The 23992-nt window shown below is 44.0% G+C and overlaps 1 protein-coding gene across 2 annotated transcripts in view; it reads right to left on the minus strand.

Moving 5' to 3' along the window:
* COL12A1 (collagen type XII alpha 1 chain) overlaps nucleotides 1-23992 on the minus strand; it is a 344609-nt gene that overhangs the window by 151589 nt on the left and 169028 nt on the right. For both annotated transcript variants that reach the window (XM_085610958.1, XM_085610959.1), the window contains exons 24-29: nucleotides 19355-19500; nucleotides 17905-18034; nucleotides 16725-16864; nucleotides 14511-14640; nucleotides 2351-2493; nucleotides 462-594 (exon numbers count right to left, since the gene is read on the minus strand). In XM_085610958.1, coding sequence (XP_085467084.1) covers nucleotides 462-594; nucleotides 2351-2493; nucleotides 14511-14640; nucleotides 16725-16864; nucleotides 17905-18034; nucleotides 19355-19500 — 822 coding nt within the window. The remainder of the gene's footprint in view (nucleotides 1-461; nucleotides 595-2350; nucleotides 2494-14510; nucleotides 14641-16724; nucleotides 16865-17904; nucleotides 18035-19354; nucleotides 19501-23992) is intronic.

The raw sequence follows: 23992 nt of genomic DNA on the forward strand, positions 1-23992 counted from the left end.
GATAGTCTCACAGTACAACCAGCCCACAGAAGAGCACGCCTGCTCTTTGTAAACGAAACTTTTATGAAACTTAAAAGGTGCACTTGATTGTTTCAAACAGAACTATCAGTAAATAATACATAACTTATTATTTGATGGTGTAAAATCTGTTTAGCAGAATTTTTTTTCGTTTCGCTGTGGTTTACTGTATCTGATTTGATTTTGCACTACTCCCAGCACTTGGTTTTCATGTATGTATGACCTGTTTGCTATATGTACAGTGCTCTGATACCCAGATAGGTGACTTGGTAAATACATAAATAAATACATAATGAGCACCCATTTGTATTTGGCGCTCAGTAATATCATTTTAGAAAAATATGACCAAAAAATCTATCTGATCTGCAGTGTTAAATAGAAATATAGCGTTTTATTAGACTCTTGTGTAGCAAGATTATGCCACCCAGTGAATCACTACTCACATGTTCTCTCGGTGCCAGTGAGATCCTCGCTTTCCGACTCATCGGGATAGATTGCAGTAACAGCAACCAGGTAGGGCGTGTCAGGTTCCAGGTTTTCAAAAACCATGCTATTTTTATCACCATCCACAATCGTCTGAGAAAAGCAAAGTAACACATTTATGGGAAGGTCAATTGTGTATTCTATTAGAATCGTTGCATTAAACTGATACCTGTTTGTTCAATAGAATTATCAATTGAACTACAGCATTCAAAAGTGATTTCCATTCAATTAATGTTAATTTTAGTGGAAGCCCTTCCCCCTCGATCCTACAACATTACTGGGACATTTTACTGGTTTTAGGCCGATTACAATCCTTTCTTTGAGCAGAACCCTGTCGTTCAGCAGTGGCCGTGTGAAAAAGAGGGCTCCAAGGCCTTAGGCTCGTAAATCGAAGGCACATATTCACAATCACTGGTTTTAAGTCAATGTTTGTCTTCATCCAAAAGAGCATTTTGATCTGCCCTAGCACGGTCTGTGCCAGAAGCCTGTATCTAGACCTGCAGAACGGTGGTCCATATCAGGGACGGCTTTAGGACAGCGCGACTGGTGCGGCCGCATTGGGCGCCAACCTAGAGGGAAGCGCTGACGTCAGGGGGGACGCTGCATTTAGCAATAACTTATTATTTAAAAGCAGCTGATCCTGCTAGAGAGATAGATCCAAGTTTTGTCTAGCAGCAGTTTTGACTCACCATAAAATAGCGCAGATGTTTACTATGTCTGATGCAAAGAACAGCTCTGTCTTTAAATTGGATATGGATAGCTGAGTGGATTAGTAAAGCTAGCCTTTACCAGCGCTTTGAAACAAATTAAATGTATGCGAGAGAGGGGCTATGGATATATGAGGAGACATTTTGCCAGGTGGTAGTGAGGGAATCTGAGAAGGAGGTCAGGGGGGCACTAAAATAGGTTGCCACACCAGGTGCCACCAGTGCTAAAACCAGCCTTTGGCCATATTTTATGACTGTTGGTTACTTCAGAGAACTAGTCTTTTCCGGTGCCCAAATGCAAGAATAATGCTGCCAACACAGTCAGTCACTGAAAAGCCTAGGCTGAGGTGGCAGCAGGAACAGTCATTTACTAGGAGGCACAAGTGAGGAGTGTCTGCCATCAGAGCATGCCTCATATATTGACAACTACAAAAACTACCACATGGGGTATTGCCAATGGCCTTACATGATTGACATACTCCCCGTACGGACATACAGAAGAGCCTAGGAAATTCAAGGAGCAAGGCATAACTACTGAATGTTCCAAAATACTCCCCTATATGTACAGGACTGGTTCAACTCCATTGGCTCCCTATCAAGCATAGAGTATCCTTTAAAGCACTTTGATTTTGCTATAAATTGATGAGTCAGAGAGGCTGATGCTACCTTTTTCCTCAGATTAAATTCTACCTTCCGAACAGACACCTCAGGTCCTCTGGGACTGCGATGACTGTGATCTTCAGAGTCAATAGAGTCTGGGAGGTAGCTCTTTCAGTTTTCGTGCTGCCAGACTCTGGAATTCTATGCCTTTGGATCTCAAAATGGAGCAATCAGAAGATCAGTTCCAAAAAACCGGAAGCACCTCAGACAAGGTAGGCTATACTGAACGTAACCCAGAGCAGAACAAACAGGCCCCCAGTGGTGGAATCTCAGCACGGGGACAGTCCATTTTGAGTAACCAAGCGCTCTATAAACTCCCTAAACATAACATAACAGATTTGCCAAGTCAAACAGGGGGATTTGATCAAGACACAAATCTGGTGCAGTAATAACTACTTGTTAAACTAAAACCCACTTCTAGTTATTGAAAAATCTAATTTCTTACTGTGCCTGGAAAGTAATAACAAAGATAACTTTCATACATCAAGTTTCTTTTGCGCGTTGCCAACGGGTTCCCAGGATATCCGGTACAGAGCCACGTCTGGAGCTCCATGGTCCCATGTTCCCCGGAAACTGTTCATTGTTACTTCAGAGAACCTTAGATTCTGTGGTGCTGGAACAGGATCTAATAGGAAGAAACATTTAAACAACATAAGTAGCATTGTGAACAGCAGACCAAGGAAAGAAGAAAACCAGGATCCCAGATCTAACCATTTAAAGGAGACAGGCACTGGGGATTTTTCGTTAATATTTTGTGATAATGTTAATAATCTGCAGGTTTGATCACTGTACAAAAGAAGAATAGATACAGCTAAAATTAAATAATATTGAGAGCGGGAATAACTCACATAATTTTGTGTAGCATAATCATGCGGAATAACCTATGAGTTCCACGAGATTATATGTGTATGGAATTATGCAAGAAGAGTAATGCTGCGTTAAGTGCTATTTCTTAGCACAAAAGGCCCCCTCGCATCCATAATGGAAGCAAGGATGCATTTTTGTGCTAAAAATAGCGCTAAATGTATCAGAACACAATGAGCCAGCATGAGCGACCACTCACTAAATGTACTAATGGGGTAGAATTTTCCCCTCTTACTCGTCCAAAATGGACATGAGGATGCATTTTTGCACTAAGAAATAGTGCTATGTACAGCAGAACACATTTAGCGAGCGTGAGCAGACACTCATGCTTGCTAAATGGGCTCTCCTGGTAGGATTTGTTTCCCCAAAATTATGCGAGCAGGAGTAATTGTGTAATTATTGATAATTCTGCATCAAAGAGCAAGGCGAAATCACCGGAACTTTTCCCATTACTTTGGCTTAATTGAAATTCCTCCCAGGCCTAAATTATATGTGCATTTCTTTTGGTTTAAGGGTCATGGGAGACCAACACCTCTCAATGTAACTGGCCAAACTCCAGGCTCACAATTTACCTATTCAGAAATATTTGATGTCTGGACAACATTCAGAGATAACACTAATTATAGTCCATTCTTGCATTTTTCCACTCACCCCTCCTACTATAGTAAAAGACAGGAGCACCTCCTTAATCCTGGACTTTCATTATCAACAAATTATGGTGTGAAGGGGAGGTCCTTGGCTGTCTATGATTGCCCAGTTCGGCCCATTATTAAGAGATCCAGTGCAGAGATGGACAGTGGCAGCTCCTCCGCTAAGGCGGAGGAGTGTCGTAGCACGTTTTTTTTCCAGCAATATAAGAAAAAAAAAAGATAATAACTCAGTTATTGTAACTTTATTTTTTGCTTTTTACGAGGCAGCTTTGAGACTTCAAAACGAGGCGGGGTGGGGTTTACAGAGCAGTGCTCTCCCCCCACTCCCAAGTGCGCATTGACTTTTTGGCAACTTATTTGGGTTCTCTTGTGAAAAATATGGTGTTGCACAATGTTTGCATGAGGATATAACATTTAATCATGGTATGTGTTAGACCTGGCAACTTTTGGCGGGGTTTTCCCCTGTCTTTTTGCTTCTGGTCTCCTGTTTTTGACCAGAACTACAGTGTATGTGCTCTTTGTCTAAAATGTAATTGCATTTGGTTTCTCCATGATTGGCATATTGATTTACTAAGAAGTCCCTAGTACAGTGGACTGTGTGTGGCCAGGGCCTGTAAATAAAATGCTACTAGTCTGCCTGCAGCACTGATTCTGCCACCCACCTGAGTAGCCCTTCAAACCTGCCTCAAGCCTGCCACTGCAAAGCCTGTGTGCGCTGTTTATTAAACTACAATGTCGACCTGGCAAGTGCACCTACTTGCCAGGCCCAAACCTTCCCTTTTACTACATGTAAGGCACCCTTAAATAGACCCTAGGTAGCCCATGGCAGGATGCAATGTATTTAAAATGTAGAACAAGTACTTGTGAGTTTTATATGTCCTGGTGGTGAAAAACTGCTAAATCCGTTTTCCACTACAGCCAGGAGCTGATAGAAAATTAGAGTTTGATGTCTTTGGGCTCACAATTTAAAAACACATATTTTAGTGAAGTTGGTTTTTAAATTGCAGGTCTGAAAATGAATCATTGCAAAAGTTGACATTTACTTACTTCAACCATTCTGTTCCTCTGCCTGTCCCAAGAATACACGTCTGGGTTGAATGAGAGTTGGGCTTTGTGAATTCACTCTAGACAGTCACAAAGGGAGCTGAGGTGTCCCTTTGATATCCTGATGGCCCAACACAAGGCTGATGGGTATTCCTGAGCTAGAGTGGTGGGAGGAGTTGACACTTGCACCTGAACAGGGCTGTGCACTTCCCCTCATGAAAAGCTGCCTACCCCCCTGTAGTATGTTTGGAGCCAGAGAGAGCAGGGTCTTGTGCACTACAAAGACATTTCTTTGAAGTCTACCGATTTCAAAAGCTAAACTTAGGACATTCTGCCAAGAAGAAGAGCGGTTGAGCTGCCAGGTGGGACAGCCACTTTGCTGCTTGCTTTGCTGTGTTGGCCTGCTGCCTACTGCTTCTGTCTTGGGAGTGAGAGAACTGGTCTTTGCTCTCTGCATCCTGCTTTCTAAGGTTCTTCAAGGGCGTGAGTTGAGCATGCCTTCTCTTGGAAGTCTCAGGGCCATCAAAGACTTCACCGCAGCACCTGGACCTTTCTGCTGAGAGCCCTACTCTGCCAAGTGGTGCCAAATCCAGTTCCTGTTACAACAAACAAATGATGGACGGAATGCTGACAATGCATACATTCTCCCCCAGTCAAGAGATCTGGGTTAAATCCATCGTTCTTTTGCCCACTACACCACCCCAGTTTAGACATGGCCATATGCAAATCAGTCTTGACCCTGTGCCTCATGGGAACAGTCCAGCCCGAACTGCCAAGCCATGTCTTCCCTGGACCGGAATCAAGCATCCTAGGACCGGTTTCTGGCTATCAGCCGTCATCAGCCAGGATAGCTTGACTCCAGTGGCGTAGTGAGCACGGGTCCCACGTCTGGGAATACCCATCCCACTTAGGGCGAAAAGCGTTACAACAAACAAATGATGGACGGAATGCTGACAATGCATACATTCTCCCCCAGTCAAGAGATCTGGGTTAAATCCATCGTTCTTTTGCCCACTACACCACCCCAGTTTAGACATGGCCATATGCAAATCAGTCTTGACCCTGTGCCTCATGGGAACAGTCCAGCCCGAACTGCCAAGCCATGTCTTCCCTGGACCGGAATCAAGCATCCTAGGACCGGTTTCTGGCTATCAGCCGTCATCAGCCAGGATAGCTTGACTCCAGTGGCGTAGTGAGCACGGGTCCCACGTCTGGGAATACCCATCCCACTTAGGGCGAAAAGCGTTACAACAAACAAATGATGGACGGAATGCTGACAATGCATACATTCTCCCCCAGTCAAGAGATCTGGGTTAAATCCATCGTTCTTTTGCCCACTACACCACCCCAGTTTAGACATGGCCATATGCAAATCAGTCTTGACCCTGTGCCTCATGGGAACAGTCCAGCCCGAACTGCCAAGCCATGTCTTCCCTGGACCGGAATCAAGCATCCTAGGACCGGTTTCTGGCTATCAGCCGTCATCAGCCAGGATAGCTTGACTCCAGTGGCGTAGTGAGCACGGGTCCCACGTCTGGGAATACCCATCCCACTTAGGGCGAAAAGCGTTACAACAAACAAATGATGGACGGAATGCTGACAATGCATACATTCTCCCCCAGTCAAGAGATCTGGGTTAAATCCATCGTTCTTTTGCCCACTACACCACCCCAGTTTAGACATGGCCATATGCAAATCAGTCTTGACCCTGTGCCTCATGGGAACAGTCCAGCCCGAACTGCCAAGCCATGTCTTCCCTGGACCGGAATCAAGCATCCTAGGACCGGTTTCTGGCTATCAGCCGTCATCAGCCAGGATAGCTTGACTCCAGTGGCGTAGTGAGCACGGGTCCCACGTCTGGGAATACCCATCCCACTTAGGGCGAAAAGCGTTACAACAAACAAATGATGGACGGAATGCTGACAATGCAGACATTCTCCCCCAGTCAAGAGATCTGGGTTAAATCCATCGTTCTTTTGCCCACTACACCGCCCCAGTTTAGACATGGCCATATGCAAATCAGTCTTGACCCTGTGCCTCATGGGAACAGTCCAGCCCGAACTGCCAAGCCATGTCTTCCCTGGACCGGAATCAAGCATCCTAGGACCGGTTTCTGGCTATCAGCCGTCATCAGCCAGGATAGCTTGACTCCAGTGGCGTAGTGAGCACGGGTCCCACGTCTGGGAATACCCATCCCACTTAGGGCGAAAAGCGTTACAACAAACAAATGATGGACGGAATGCTGACAATGCATACATTCTCCCCCAGTCAAGAGATCTGGGTTAAATCCATCGTTCTTTTGCCCACTACACCACCCCAGTTTAGACATGGCCATATGCAAATCAGTCTTGACCCTGTGCCTCATGGGAACAGTCCAGCCCGAACTGCCAAGCCATGTCTTCCCTGGACCGGAATCAAGCATCCTAGGACCGGTTTCTGGCTATCAGCCGTCATCAGCCAGGATAGCTTGACTCCAGTGGCGTAGTGAGCACGGGTCCCACGTCTGGGAATACCCATCCCACTTAGGGCGAAAAGCGTTACAACAAACAAATGATGGACGGAATGCTGACAATGCATACATTCTCCCCCAGTCAAGAGATCTGGGTTAAATCCATCGTTCTGCCAAGCCAGGTCCTCCCTGGACTGGAAACAAGCTTCCTAGGACCGGTTTCGGGGTTTCACCCCTCTTCAGCCAGGATAGCTTGATGCCAGTGGCATGGAGAGCACGGGACTCATGTCTGAGCATACCCGTCCCACTCGGGGTGACAAATGCAAAAACAACAATTGATGGACAGAATGCAGAACAATGTCATACATTCACCCCAGTACAGAGATCTGGGCCTAAATCCATCATTTTTTTTACTCACCATGCCATTCCAGTTTGAACCCAGCCATATGCAATCAGACTTGACCCTGTGCCTCATGGGAACAGTCCAGCCCGAACTGCCAAGCCAGGTGCTCCCTGGACCGGTTTCGGGTTATCACCCCTCTTCGCCAGAACCCGAAACCGGTCCCAGGATGCTTGATTCCGGTCCAGGGAAGACATGGCTTGGCAGTTCGGGCTGGACTGTTCCCATGAGGCACAGGGTCAAGACTGATTTGCATATGGCTATGTCTAAACTGGGGTAGCGTAGTGGGCAAAAGAACGATGGATTTAACCCAGATCTCTTGACTGGGGGAGAATGTCTGCATTGTCAGCATTCCGTCCATCATTTGTTTGTTGTAACGTAAATCCAGTTCCTGGGCCCTCTGAAGTGAATTGTTGTGCTAAAAAGAAGAAGATTCATACATCAACTCCAAGCACCTCTTCGTAACTGGCGCTGCACTTCAACACCACGCCATAGTCCCTGCTAAACGCAATGCAGGCCCTGACGCTGCTGCAGCGCCTCCAAAGACCCACCACAGTGGGAGTATTGAGCACCATGTCACTGAAGTCAGTGATGCCTGGCTCGGACTCCACTGCAGCACATGTAGCCCTGTGGTGTGACATCGACACCACGAAGTCGATGACTCGTGGCTTGACCCTCAAACTTCATCGACCCAGCAGACCCAATGCCTTGCGGCCAATGCCACATCACCTCCCCTGTGCCTTGCAACGTCCCGGGCACCACCGGCTCAACGACTCTGAACCACCTCAAGGAACTGATGTCTCACTTGCTTCAGTGACATCTCACCGCCGTTGTGCGACACTGGTCCCGAGCACCGACATGCCACCGACCATCATCAACAGTAAGGAACCGATATAACACCTGCCTTTGCGATACCTCACCTCTGTGCAGCCTCGCAACATCTTTGTTCTTACATTGTTTACAAGGTACTGCAACCGAGGTCTGTACAACTCTGTAGCCGGCCTGCCCCCCTCCCTCGCGGTCAGCCCCGAACTTTGAGATTATACTTCATCAAGCATGTCACTATAGCCCCAGCTGGGACTATTGTGTTTCTAAGCGATAGAACGGCATTTAATATTGAAGAGTTTATATTTTGATTTATATATGCTGGATTTTTTTTTATTTTGGCTTGTTTTAATCACTTAAATATTGGCTATTTTTCAGTCTATAATTCAATCATGTGGTATTTATATAGCACAACTTGTGACCCACAAGGGTATCCAGGCACTGTGCTGCAGGTATCATTCGAAGAGCCAGGTCTTGAGTCCCCTCCTGAAGTGGGTCAACGAGGGCAAATGGTGATGGGGAAGGGCATTCCAGAACTTGGCCAGAGAAGGAGCATCCTCCAGAGCGGTAGATGCGTAGTATCTGAGCAAAGGTTAGGCGCGCGGAGCGGAGGTTCCTGGATGGTGTGAGGAGCAAAGGAGCAAAGGGTCCTGGTAGGTTGGTGGATAAATGTTACTTTTCTAAACTGGTGTGGAGTACTTGTGTGGTGCATGACTGTGTTACTGTGTGTGTGCGCAAACACTTTACACATCACCTCTTTAGTTTAGCCAGACTGCTTTGAGCCAAGCTACCTGAGAGTGAGCACAAGTAAACTTAGTGTGTCACTTACCCTGATTAGGAGTGTGGTCATCTACTTGGACAGGGTGCAAACCTCTGCCAACCAGAGACCCCATTTCTAACAGTATGAATAGTATGGACTTATAATAATTGGTTTTTCCATATCTATTATATTAAAAGTCAATTGATATATGTGTATTTGAATAAAGAAAAGAAAGATATATTTTTGATAGCAAAAAGGATTGTGTTGCTTTATTGAGGATATGACTCTACTCTGAGCATTGTTTTAAATAGTTTTTTTTTTCATTTTTTGTATCATAGTGGGTTCACGATACCAAGGCAATAATCTAGCCAACCATTCTCCATTTAGATAAGGAATACCTGAATGCACTCTGCTCGCCCAACACTTTCCAATCTTTTGCATGAAACCACTAAGCTGTGCTTTTTACAGCATTCAAATATATAATGTCACGTATACACTGATGACACTTAACTATGTCTGAAAACTTCTATCTCTGATATCTACTTTTTCAGAACCTCAAAGGCCTTCAAGACATTAAGTCCTTGGTGTCTTTCAATCACCTCATAATAAATATTCCTTAAAATTGAGTTATTGCTGATTTCCTCTTCTGGTCATTACAGTCCAATCTTGGCCCAAAACTTTTATCTTTATAATTTATATTTTTAATTTATAGGCCCCTGCATTATTAATTACATAAAATTCCTGTCATAAAAATGTCCATGCCTGACAGAAATCTCCATTCACACTTTCATTCCTTAGCAAACAATTGCATGATACAAACTCTTATGAAGTGTAAAATCACATATCACAGAAGCTGACTTTACAGGGCTTGTTCAATCCTTAGCCTGAGTCAGACTTCATAATGACAACTATCTCCTCATTGGCACTCACAAAACACAACGTGTCCCTCTTAAGGAGGTCTTTCATGTGGTATCAAAGTTGGTATCAGTAATCACATTTCTATCACCAAAACTAGCATGTGTTTTGCATAATTCTGTTCACTATGGCGCCTTAAAATACACAACGAAAACCCCAAGATCTTCCATCCCAGCAGAGTTCTGTCACCCGTATTATGGGAAACGAATTTAAAGACAACAGATATCTTTATTTGTTGCAAAGTCATCCTGTGCCCTGGCCACCCCCCACTGTTTTTCTCACTGGTACTGGTGGTAACTGACTCTGACTTACCCTGGGCTCTGCCTAACCAGGCCCAGGGCCAGTGCTTTGCTGACGGCACACTTAGAATACAGTGAAAACACCTACATGGACTAGGGTACACTATGGGTTAGGGTACCGCCCTATAAGGCCCTCGTACATAATAGGGCAGGGGGGTTAAAACTATCTTTAAGTCCCTAGAATATAAGAGAGCAGGGCAGTTTAGAGGCCAGCAGCCTCTTCTGCACTTGCATGTGTGCACTGTTGGAGCCTGAGGTCAGTTTAAAAGCAGCCCTGTGTGGCAGGACTGCTTTTAAAAGGCAAATTGTGCCCAAACTCGACTTTGGTGTTTGGGGCACTAAACAATTTATAAACCACAATGTTTGGGCATATTAGGTACCCCCAGGGTATCCCCTAGGAGTCCCACGGGTGGGGGGTCAGGTATTCACAAGGAGGACCCTTATAAAATGAGTTTCATATTCCCTGGATTAAGTGAAATGGCGCATTTCACTCCCCACATTGTGATAAAGTGCTTCACAATATTGTTTGCTAGGAGCACTGTGGAGGGGAGATCTGCAATACGTTCACATAATCAGAACCCCTAAAGTCTCCTCAAGGTGTTCCAGCGGTATGGGGTCCTGTAATTAAAAATATATTTAGCGCTGGCACGACCTAGGGGGTATCAGAGCGCTTTACAACAAAAAACATATGCAACAGAGTCTCAAGCAGATTAGAAGTACAATAGTAATACAAGATATTTGAAAAAGTTCAATTTAGTATCATGAGAAGAGGGCATTCGTTAGGTCAGAGTGCAGGAGTTTAGTTGAGGAGAAGTGGTAACATAAAGCGTCTATTTTTCAGGAGGGTAGAGATGACGTTTGAGGAGAAATTCTTTTAGTAGTCTTTTGAAGCTAGAGAAGGAGGGTTTGGTTCTGATATGTATAGGGAGAGAGTTCCAGATTCTGGGGGCATTGCCTGAGAAAGAGCGTGAGAGGGTTTTTTGTTTGTGTCTTTTGGGGGGGATGAGAAGGAGCGTGTTGGAGCTTCTTAGGTTTGTTGATTGATCTGCTTTGGTGAGTTTGGCTGCATGGTAGTCTGGTTTGCCAGTGTGTAGACCTTTGTGGGTAAGACAGGCTGTTTTGAAACAGCATTGTGCTTTGATTAGGAGCCATTTTAACTTTTGTAGCGTGGGGGTGATATGGTCATGTTTTTTAGCTCCTGTGACCATTCGTGCTCCAGCATTGCGTGGCTCACATGGGGGCTATGTGTGCTTTGGGAGCTCCAGTGAGTGTGGCATTACCATTGTCTAGTCTGGATAAAACCAGAGCTTGTGTTGCTGTTTTTAAGTCATTCGATGGAAGGAAGGGTTTGATTTTATTGAGAAGTTTTAGGCTGTACAAGGCGCTCTTAGCAGTGGAGCTATTGTGGGATCTCATGCTTAGCTTAGAGTCCGAAGATATCCCCAAAGATTTAGCTGAGTTGGATAGAGTAAGCTTGCAGTTTAGGGAGTCCAGGTTGTTTAACCACTCTTGGATCTGTGTGCAGTGGTTGAGATTATAACGGTATTAGCTAATAATTCCCACTAGATGAATCATAAAAATGTCATTTATGGACTTCCTAAAAGGGTGTTGATAAATCCAACAATATGGTACTGTTGAATTTCTCCTAAAATGTACAGACAAGAAGTTATAAGTCTTTCTTGTCTGTAAGTAAATATTCAACATTCCATTGATCTGTCAGAGTTAAATGGATTAGCCAGGCTCATTTGAAGAGGTAAAAAAGAACCCCTGGGGTTAGCCAGCTCTTCTGTGAGGGCAGGGTTCTCCTACACAGAAATGCCAAAGCAGGGGAAGGGGTCGTAAACAATATCCTTCAATGGAAGGAGGAGACAGGCAAAACACACCAGTTTCATTTACAACTCTACTCTTTGAACCCAGCCAGATGATGGGCTTATGGAAGGAATGAGCAGATGCAAAGGAGAGAGACTATGTAGATTAGCCATCCTGGAGGTGGGTTTATCCATCTCTTTTCCCTGCTGAAAATTCTTTCATATTGAATTTTGAGAAATAGTGCTTTCTGGTAGATCATTGTGCCTCACTTTGGAGGAAGTGGTCATGCTCTGAGGTGTTGCCCTGCACCTCATTGGACAGGAGTGCCCTCCTGCTTGTCCCCAGAGAACACTGAATAAGTATCTGAGAGGGGCAGTGCCTTTCAGATCTAATGCTTGAACTTTCAGAAAGAAGAAGGGTCCATGCTGGAACTTTGATTTTTGCACCAACCAGGTCCTGCCCTCTGACTGCCTGTGCCTGCTGCACAATCTGAAACTACAGCCCTGTGGATCAAACCTACTTCAAAAGGCTGTCGACTGGCTCCAGGTGGTTAGAACCATATGTAAAATGGATACTGGTCTGGAGGTAGATCCTCGTAGCTCGGTTTGGGACGATTATGTGAGTTGGTATGGAACAACGAGGGCCTAAGACGATGTACTATGATTACACCTACATGAAACTAGTAACCAGGAAACTGGAAGGACTGGACTAGCAGGGCTAGATGTATAATTGCAAGTAACCTGAAGGTTGTATAGGTTGTGTATTAAGGCTCGGCTTTGCAAGCACTGGTGAAATGAGGACAGAAAAAAGGACTAAAGAGTGGACTCCCTACAAGCTACAGGTTAACAGAGCTCACCTGGACTATCACCAAAAATAATCCTCAGACTGGAGTACTACTGGTGGATTTGTAAGGGTTTTGTCCCAAGTGGATTGTGGGAACTGAAGTGCCAAACTTTCAATGACCATCTTAGAGATTCCAGACCCTTGGATTGTGTTTTGGACACTTTGAACCTGCAAGAGGAACTTCAGGAAGGAGTTTCTCACTGAATCTGGCCTGCTGAAGGAGGTTGCACAACTTCTGGTGAGAAATCCTCAAGAAAAGTTGCTAAGTGTGACTTTGTCCCTCTCAGAGGCAACCAAATGTCCAAAAGTGGCACTATTGATGTCTAAGTACAAGAGAGTGTTTAATCTTTAATAATTCATATCTCTGGTTCCCTACAGTGGATTGTTTTCTTTTTTGTGTCATTCTAAAGATACAAATATGTCCTATTTTTATACATTGGTATTGGCTTATTATTGCGTGTTGTATCTTAATTATTTACTGACTTGGTGGTTTTAAATGCTTTACATACCTGTCTTTGAAGTTAAGCTGGCTGCTCGCAGCCAAGCTACCAAGGGTTGAGCATTGGAATACTTTTCCAAGGCCTATTCTGAACCCTATATTATGTTAGTGGTAAATGTGTGTCTGCCACTACTAATAATCCACTTTCCAACACTACCACAGGTATTATCAGAGAATGTTCCTAAGATCTGGATTCTGTTGCTTCAAACAAACTCTGCTGAAGCAGTTGTAAAAAAGATTTCTCTGCCCATCAACATTTTAAGTGTGATCTGTCACTTATCTATGGATTTATTGCAATGATGTATCCTCAGTGAATCTTGTGTATTTTGTTCATATGTATTTCTGAGTTTGGATCGGGATATTAACTTTATTGCACAGTTTCACATTTTGCAATTACATTATTGTTCATTTAGGACATAGGTCCAATCACAATTGCTCTGTAGGCTTTAGAGTGAGGTAGACCGTGGCATGTGGCCCCGCCACAAGATCAGCCACCCTATTGAGACCCACTCCTGCCATTGATAATCTCTCAGCCTTCAGACCATCAGCAGTTGTTGTAGTTGCACTGCAGCTTGAAAGGTTTGCCTAACGGCCTCCGTGTTGGTTGCACCTGCTTAGAATGCTTTATTTGTCTTTAGAGAATAAACTCCCTGGAATTGGGAGTTCGTTTTTAAGAAAATAAAATCAATGGACCTGGTGTGCAAGGAATTGTCTCATATGGCACTCCCAGGCAGGAAAATCTAGTGAGGGTGTCCCCATGCAACATCAGGTGGAGTGAAAGACAATGTGACCTGATGGTCCTGTGGCAGACAGACCATTAGGTCACAGGTTTCCACCAGAGGGGCCAGCTGAGGCTCTGCTGTCAGCGACACTGTGCTTCACTCAACTCTATATGAGGTGAGTGACCGTGATTGCTGGCATGACTCCCACTCTGTCAAACTCTAAATGAGATCATAAATCAGCTAAACAAACAGTCCAAGTGAAAAATAGAAAATGTCAAACAAAACATTAGAGAGAATAGGAGAAGTAGGATTAAAATACAAATCAAAAATGCACAGTGTACAAATAATATTTGTTTTTATTATTATTTTGTTACCACTCCAAAAGAACTGAAGTCCCTTAAGAGGCTATTCAATCCTTCTATCCTCCAAATGCAAAGTATAACATTTCTTAAGGTTCTATGAAAAACGATGTATGCCAACTCTCCAATCATAATCTGATAGACAATATTGAGAATGATTAAATATTTATGCATGTAAATACACCATCTGTGTTGAAAACGCACCTGTGGTAGCTTGCCCGATCCTTGGTGCAGATGTGCCTTCATCGTATACCGCTAAAAGATTTATATCATACACAGTTTGAGAGAAGAGATCTCTTAGTACCGTGCTTGTTGTCCTTCCATCGACTTCCACCTGAGAAACAGCATTAAGAAAGTACTTGTGAGGGAAACAGGTCCACAATGAAATCCACAGCCTCAAGGTCTAACGTCAGTTGGGACTATATCTAACACAAAGAACCTTGGCTTAGCAACATATCTGCTCCGTAGGACAACTATGGCATGTAGCATTTAGAGTGAGATCACAATCTCTAGAGAATCGAGGGCTTGTATGTCAAATCCTGCACTAAATGTTAACATGCTGGAATACCACCAGATGCCCCTTTCAAATTCTGGGAGCCTTTAAATCTTCTGGGATTAGTTATGGCAATCTTTCACGAAGCAGGGTCCTCAGTGCTATGTTTTTGCATGGGTGCACTCCTGTCCACCTTTGGTGCATGCTAATTTGTGGGATCCTCCTTACCACAATTCTCTCTTAGAGAAAAGGCGGGGTAGACTAGTCCCGAGAGAGTAGCCCTGCTACCTGTTCTGTAACTACCTGTGTGTCTGCAAGTGTGCATCTGTGCTCATTTGCTTGTGGAGTGCCTCTCTATGTACGCCGACTGCTACTAGAACAGCACCCAGGTGGCTGCCAGTCAGGGCCGACTGGGAACCAAAACCGGCCCTGGCAAAGTGTGCCGCCGAGCTCTTTGCCAGGGACGGTTTTCGGCCGATTTTGTTACAGGGCCGATTTTGCAGCTATGCTGCAAAAACGGCCCTGTAACAAAAACGGCCCCTGGGGCCCAAAACCGGCCCCCACCCGTGCGGCGCACCGGGAGATTGCCCGGTGCCCGCTACAGCCAGTCCGGCCCCGCTGCCAGAAGCCTCACTGGTAAAAGGAACAACTGCTTGTAATTGCAGAAATCACAGTGGTAGCATGGCTGCCATTAACGTAAAACCATGGTGATGTTTCACAGGTTGCAACTTCCATAGAATTGAGGCAGAGAAACATTATCATTTCACAGCAGCGGTGGGAGAGGTAAAGTTGGAGTATGACATTGGGCTGGTCTCTAGTGTAACAATGCTTAGAGGATCCAGTTGATGGTGTTGCCACCTGCACCTGACATCGAGCTACCGTCTGCTCAGCAAGCTGCTATTCAAGTCCTTCGCTTGTATTACTTAATCAAATTCTTCTATTTACACTATTTTGAGTGTAACTGCCATAGATTAGTCAAAGGGTGAGGGGAAACACTATGGGCCTGATTACAATGTTGGGCAGACCGCCACCGACAGCCCATCGGTGGCAGTCCGCCCTACAACTATCCAACTGCTGCATTTCAATGCAGGGAGTCGGACCGCAGATGTCAGGGGAAAGACCTCCACCTCCGACAGGATCTAGGATGGTGGTGGTTGGAATCATATCTTTAACATTGCGGTGGTGCCTGGCAGCCCCACCACAGGGATTACAATGTCCTTTTCTGACTGCCTTTTCATAGTAGTCCGACCACCATGAAAAGGCAGACGGAAACGGACTTTTGAGGCTCCATATGGGGACCCCATAGACTACTGCTAAGTGACCCTGGGAGCACATGTAGTACTCCCCACACATCCATGCACAGTGTGGAAGGCACCAAATAGTGCCTGGCACACAGTGAATAGAAGTGCACAAAGTGTTTCTTTCTACTGTGGCTTGTGCTGTGGCGCAATTCCTGGGCCGCAGCACAAGCCACAGTAGAAAAAAAGCACTTTTGACCGCCAACACTGTGGTCAAATTCTAATTGGGGTGGTGGACCGCCGCCTGCCTGTCAGGAGGTTCCTGGACCGCTGTGATGGTCGGCGGTTGTCTGACCATCTGGCATCAAAATTATGCCTTATATTCGGTTGAAAAATGGCTTGTGATGTTTGCGAAAAGAATACATTATTAAACTGGAAATCTTGTAGTTTTTCCTCAGAAAAATTCTCTGCATACCGTCCTAATTACACTATGATGGTTTTGTTTTCCAGAATCCTATTTTTCTTAAGCTTGTGATTTTTATCTACAAATTGAGTCCTCTGCAAGGAGTTATTTCATACTTTCATGTTGATCAAATACTTAACAAACTGCTCAGCAATATTCTAATTTAAACCATTTCATGCAACCTTAGGAGGAATTAAATTCTGTTTTGTCCTGCTATACTATACCTCTTTGAAGTCCGTTTCTTCATCAGTTTTGTACTTCACGATGTATTTTCGAACATTTCCTGGGGCAGCATCCCACAAAACTCTCATGCTGCTGTGGGTAACATCTCTAATTCTTAGGTTTCCAGCTCCACCCAGTGGCACTTTGGGTAAAAAAAACACAATCATGGTAATGTTAATTCTCAGAGCAAAGCACGCCAAAAAAACAGACCTTGTGTGTTTGTTCCTCCTCCTGTTCAACCTCCTGCCTAGCAATCAGCAGATTAAAGGACATCAATGAAAATAAGGATTATAAATATGAGTGTTGTTCACAGTATTTGAAGTGTACACTAAGCTTTCTGATGGTATTAAAACACTTGGCCATGTGTGGGGACTTCTGATGATATATAATGCTCACGCAGTTTGTCTCAGTGGCGAAACCGCTGAGAGTACATCTTGAGAACAGACAGCAATCGCGGGGGAACTTTTTGGCATGTGTTAGTGCTTACAGATTAAACTTCTATTTTAACAATATTGTCATATCCGCTGTCTTCCTCCCCCTATTGTAAAACATTTCCCTTTGATCCAGTCACTGGATGCTGCCTCTAATTGACAGCATGTGATGGGTAGGCACAATTGAACTGCAAATAACTTCCCACAGATGGAGTCACATTGGCTCTCTACCCTCGTGCCTCCTGATATGTTGCGAAAAATATGTCTGCGTAAGTAAATGCTTAATGCGATCAACTAGTGTAGGATGGGGAGGAGTGGAGAGAGGTTGTGGGGTTAAGAGACTGCCTCATGAAAGCCATCTGCAGATGGAGTAATGGTAAAATATGCAGGCGCTGCATACATGCCAAGGCACATGCCTGCCTGAAGCCATTGCAACCATCAAGATTTTGACACAGATGTCTGCTTTCGCACATCTGAATCCATTATTTCTGACCATTTCAAAAATAAACTAGCAGTACTTTAAAGAGGCTTGTCCATCGAAGAGCAGCAGAATATATATATTTCCTGAGGGCCATATGACACCAGGTTGACTCCGGTTCTCACGTTGTTTAACTGCCGTGTGTTAGCAACACATCTTGGGATCCAATCGCGTGCAGCAAAACTAGTGGATTCTGTTGATGAGAGTCTCTCAACATTTGAGCTTCCAATCGTTAGTTGAACTGTATAACAACATATATGCCTCAAAACTTACATGTGACTTCCTGAGCCGTGAGAGGGTCGCTGGTGAGTTCATCAAAGGTAGCATATAGTGTCACCGTGTATTCGGTGTTGGGTATTAAATCTTCCAGCCTTACATTAGTCACCGAAGCATCAACACGCATCTGTGGGGTGGAAAAGCAAGCCATTTTAGGTAAGTAATTACTTACAAAATGTCATTCACTGATTCATTACAAGTGCTAAAACCTATCTCAAGGCTGTGTCATTTTTTGCAACATGACTGGCATAATGGACAAGTATTTCATTTGTCTATGCTTTTTTTATTTATTTATTTGTAAAGTATTGTCTACAAAACACCACAATGAAGTGGCTCGAGGCTAATGGCTGGTATAAGCCTTCTGCTCTAAAATTCCAATGTTTGTCTTACTGCTTTTCCCTTTTAATTTAGAACATTCTACCTTCAGTGGGTGGAATGTTCTACTAGCCTTATAGCCCTTCTGCCTCGAGCTATAACCTGTTGTATGTCAGCGGTTGTTGGGCTATATTCACCTGCGTCTCAAGGCTATAACTTGGGTTCAGGGCCTTCACAGCCAGTATAGAACCTGGCAGGCAATATGGCTAAATTAAAACAATACAAAATAAAAATTTTCGATTGGACTAATGATCTACTAGTATTTACTAAGATGATGAAAATGGTTGATTTTGCAAACACTTCGCATTTAAAGTCATTACTGTGGAGAATTAAATACAGCTCATCAAATGCGGCTGCAGAAAAAAAGGAAAAAAAAATTGTGTTTGATTTAAAGGCGTTTGCACTCACTGTTGCAGCTATAAATCTGATAACAGATTTTCAGATCTTTTACTTTTCCTCCAGTGTGCCTTAAAGAACGTTTCCAATCACGACTTTACTGCACACTCAAACACAGACTCAATTTTCAGTTATGGTCAAACGTCACGTGTTCAATTGGAAAGGCAGCTCCTGCTCTAACTTAACATTTCTACAGAAAAATCGATGGCATCACAGAAAACTTTCCAATGAAACAGGAACCTTTAAACCAAGAAATGTATGCCCAAAATGTACCTGTGTCATATCCACTGGTAGAGAAATGTTGACTAGCCAATCAAAGAACCTCACGCTATTCCAGCTCCAAGATCCTATCAGAAATACCAAACCCCTCCCACCTTGTGGCTGACTGGTGCTTGCTGGCCCGGTTCATGCTCTGTTCGTCTCAGCATATAACAATATGCAAACAGCATGTGCAAATCTGCCTGACAAATGCACACACAGCAGTTAGCAACAATTGTTCACATATTGACTCCAGACCGTGTTCCCTCTGTCAAGTATGACTGAGTACAAGAGCTTGCGTACTGGTTCGTTATTTTAGTACAACCACAAAATGAGAGGTTTCAGACTCAGGGACTGGCAACGCATAAAGCAAACACTGGTTTTGAAGTTTCTGAAGTGCATGCTTCGTAGTGTTCACCTCCTTTTCTGTCGCTGGGATGGTCGCATTAACGGGCTCATACAGTAGCTGGTACCCAGTCGCCCCGGCGGCGGCCTCCCATCTCACGCGCATGGTTGTGGTCCCGACGTCATAAAGGTTCATGTTTCGAACAGATGGGATAGGCACTGTCAAGAAAACGTACAAACATGTTTCATTTTCATATGGTTTTGTTAAGTCGCAGGATAGTCGGTTTACCAGTCCGTTCCGTTTTATGCACTCTGGGTTCGGGTTACTAAACCCCAAAAATGAGCGTTTTCATCAAAAACATATTTAGCTCAACTTCAGGTACTTGACTCAAATCAATAACGTCAATTCAACAGCAACACATTCTGTAGAATGAGCCAGCGTCTCCAAGAGGTATGACACTTCATCTTATTTTCAGATTATTTCGAGGTGGTGTTTTCAAGAGAAATAGAAATGAATATTTCTTCAATCACAAGCAGATTGGGAACGACCAAAGTAACAAGCATTGGCAAAAACCAATAGGCCTCACTAAGCAATGGCTAGTGGCTTTGCTCATGTCTTTTAGCCATTTTGTATAGCAGTACGGCTGCTGTGCAGTATGGCTAAAAGTTGACCAAAAAGCACAATTACATGGCCAGCACTGGCCTCATCATTTCACTTTTTTTCTTATGGGGTGGGCAACGCAGACAGCAGAAGGGAAGGGGAAGGGAATGGGCAACTCGGACAACAGGAGCGAGAGTAGTGGGTACAAAAACTATTTTAAAAAGTGCTATGACGCGCCCAGTGCTGGCTGCGTCATGCTGCTTTTTTTGTTATGGTGGGTGGTGATGGGAGGGGTTAAAAAGCAACACGAACAAGGGAGAGGAGGGGGTTAAAAGCAACATGGTTCGGTATGGAGGATAAAAGCAACACAAACAGGGGAGGGGGCATTAAGAGGAACATGGACAATGGGAGAAGAAGCATCATGGACAAGGGGGCAGGGAGGTTGAAAGCAACACAGACAACATGGAGGGAGAGGGGTTTAAAAGCAGCATAAATGACAGGGAGGGAGGGTGGTAAAAAGCAACATGGACAATGGGTGGGGAGGGAGGGAAGAAGCAACATAAGATAGTGAATTAAGATAAATAAAAATAGCACTTCAATCACAGCACAGGCAGCGGAAGTGCACTAATCGAGATGAAGCAATCAGAAATTGGTCCATGCTCCACACAATAGAAGAAGAAGTGAAGCCGGCACGAGCTGCCCAATGAGGAAGCAGCAAATAAGAGTGCTAATGAAGCCAACGAATGGTAAGCAATTGGTGGGCTCCAAGTTCTTTGAAGCATACAATATCTCTTGCAGGTGAGATCCAAAAAGGGTTGACTCTCTGGATGGAGTATGGGTCTCACTCTGAAGAGGATACATCTCGCTCATTGGATTATGCACTCTCCTGACCTGGCTTTAAGCAGCTCCCTCCATTCTGGATTGGGCAAGAGGGAAAGTGCACTAAGGTGGAAAACATGGATGCTGCAAACTAGTGTTCGGATTGGCAATCAGTCTCTCTGCCCCATGATGCTGGAAACATAACAAACCATTTGGCTGATGGCACTTGTGGTGGGTGAGGGATGGGGTATTTTAATGGGATTTTTCCTTGAAGTTGAACTAAAAAATTACCCCCTTTGTGTTATATTGTTGAAGCGTCCACCAACTACGATGGCTGGAATAAAGTTCTCCAAAGGCTAAGGCGATGTTTTGGTTGGAAAGATCCCCTGTTTATTTTAAGATTTGGTAGAGAGCTACTGCTAGTTGTGTATAGCATATTTAAAATCAGAGACTGACAATCAGTAAGACTGTAACAATCGCCGAAATGTCCATAAATTGTATAAATATGTTAAATATATTAACAAAAGTAAGGATGCATGCACACTAGCAAAATATTTAGTGCAATGCTAATATGCTACACAAAATAATCATACAAGTGGTTTGGATTGTTGTGAAAGCAAACATTGCTCTAAAAACCAGATAATTAAAATGAATGTCCCTCATGGCTTTGTGTAGCGGTTCGCTCCTTTCATTCTCACTAGCGCACTGAGACTATAATTGAGTCGTCTTTCTATAGAGTCCTCAGTAATCAACGAATTTAGGCATAAAAGAACATATACCATGAACTGAAGCTTCCATCATCTGTATGCAAGCTGCAAGAATGTGTTACATACCTGGAACAGAAATATTCAAAGCATTGTATCCAGGTCTTAAAGTGTGCCGGGTCTCACCAGGTCTGAGCACTAGCAGTTTTTTTAAAGGGGGCCTCGAAACGGGTCTCTATCGGGCTCTGTTTTTGTGCCCTCGCACAGGCAGTCGTCTTTTTTCCGGACTGCAGTGACAGCAGGCACATCGATGTGCGCATGCCTCACTGCTCACTTCTCACTAGTGGATAAGTTACTGTATGACGTCCTGCCAGGTGAGCGTTGTAGGGTAAGGGAAATCCTTGCTTCTTACATCTCCCATGTGTCTGCTTTTTAAAACACATGACTTCGAGCGCTGTTGATGAAGGGGCCCTATTGAATAGCGCACAAGGCAAATTGCCACTTCTCTTTTTCAAACTCAGGAGCATCAACATTGTGGTGGTGTCACCAGGGCTTTAAGTGTAAGGTTTTTCAATATTATATACAAGCCATAGTTGCTGCTTATTTATCTTATGCAAATAACAACCATTGACAAATCCAATAGTCCTGACTGGTTGTAGATATGATGTTACTTGTTGTATCATATATCTGGATGCAATGACAGAAACAGCATAATACAAGTCGGGCGGCACACTATGCTAAGCACAGATTTTTAGCTATATGTTTTAAGACACGCCCTTAATTTTATTGGCCACGCCCATTTGAGAGACCCCTCAGTTTTTTCATCCCATTTAAAGCCCTAATTGTATCACATACTTAGCAGATGGACTCTGCCTTGCAATGCTCAAGCCACTGAGAACCTTTCCACATTTATATATAGTGGCTGTTTCAACTCTGTGAGGTGGGAGACCCTTGCACTGCCCTTTGGGACAGAGACTCCTTTAGGGTCCCAGAGCAAAGCTACAGGCCTGTTAAGAGACTTAAGCAGAAACTTGGGCCATTGCCTTGAGAGCATCATGCATAATAAAACACAGATGTAAATGTATAATTATGGCCCTGTGGGAACAAAGAAATTGGCATTTGTACTCCTTGACTCAAAGGGCAATATCGTATTAGTCAGACTAAACTTTATTAGTCTAAAGCATATGCTGGTTCCTGGCGTTCATGACCAAAGAGGTTTCCTCATAACTCCTTGAAGGCTGCTGTGGTGTCAAAAGCTAGCACTAAAACATACACTTGGGGGCCTATTTACAAGTGGTTTGCATCGCGTTTGCACCACGCAACTTGGTACATGTGCGACGCAAACCTTGAGTTAGATTAATAAAGCCATACAACGCCACTTTGCATGGACGTGAGTGGCTCCATAAATCAGGAGTAAAGCAACGCAGCGATTCGCAGCGCAAATCGCTGCATTGCCTTACTCTGCAAAAGTGAGGTGTTCCATTGGCGTTGGTTCGGTTTTCCCACGCAAATCACATGATTTTTAATGCATTCCTTGATTTACCAGATCTGGTAGACCTAGGAATGTGCCAAAAAGATGAGCCTTCCCCGGAGCAGCGCAACAAGGAGAAATATCTTTATTTCTTCTCGTTACTTCCTCTTTCTATGTGTGCAGCACACATAGAAAGAGGAATATGTTCCTCAGGATTGTCTTTGTGCAGAAAGGTGTCCCTTCCTGCACAAAAACAATCCTGCATGCAACTCAGGCACCCTTGCACCAGGTTGTAAGGGTGCCTGGGTTGGTGGTAGGCTGCCAAAAAGGTGCCAGCGCAGGGGAAAAAGCAGCGATGCACCATGTTGCCTTTAATGCGGTGCATTCCTGCCCTTTCCCTGTCATGCAGTGCAGCGCAGCAAGGTGACTTGGGATGCACTGCATGACTTTTTCCTAAAAAGGCCCCTTCGTTCTAATAAATGGAGCATTCTTACACAACTGCATTCATTTTCTCCCTGTGTATATTTTTTACATAAACACACTGTACTACCTGACACAGAGTAGTCAGAAACATTTAAAATGGAAGAGTAGTACATTTGTATTATCAAATTTCTATTGTTCATTTTCTTTATTGTATGATTGCATTTGCACTTTTGTCCTTGCGATGCACATATTAAAACCGATTAATTATACTGATTTACAGCGAAAATGACATTTCGAGATTCAATACATTATTTAATGTAATTGTTTTAAATATACATGAAAAGCTTAATCGTGAATATATACGAAGAGAAAAGAAGTGAATCCCAAAACTGTGGAGTCAGATGTGTATAAAAACAAAAGTAATAGGTAGTATAGGGCTGCTGTACAGAATAATGGAAAAAACGACAGGCGAAGACATGCCTAGGAGAAGAGGGTAATTCATTATAAACTGGAATAGCCTGACCTATGATCTCGGTCCCTGCCTCAACTACTGACACTGGAAGATGGATACCATCCTGTACTCATTAGAGTTATTGCTCCCAGGTAAGCTACATTTTCTGGTTATCTGTGGGGCAGTAAAATAGGATCACAGTGACACCTTGCACAGTATATGAGTCCAACGATTACTCAATG

This window comes from Triturus cristatus, chromosome 6, assembly GCF_964204655.1.
Source record: "Triturus cristatus chromosome 6, aTriCri1.1, whole genome shotgun sequence".
In the NCBI taxonomy this organism is placed as follows: domain Eukaryota; kingdom Metazoa; phylum Chordata; class Amphibia; order Caudata; family Salamandridae; genus Triturus; species Triturus cristatus.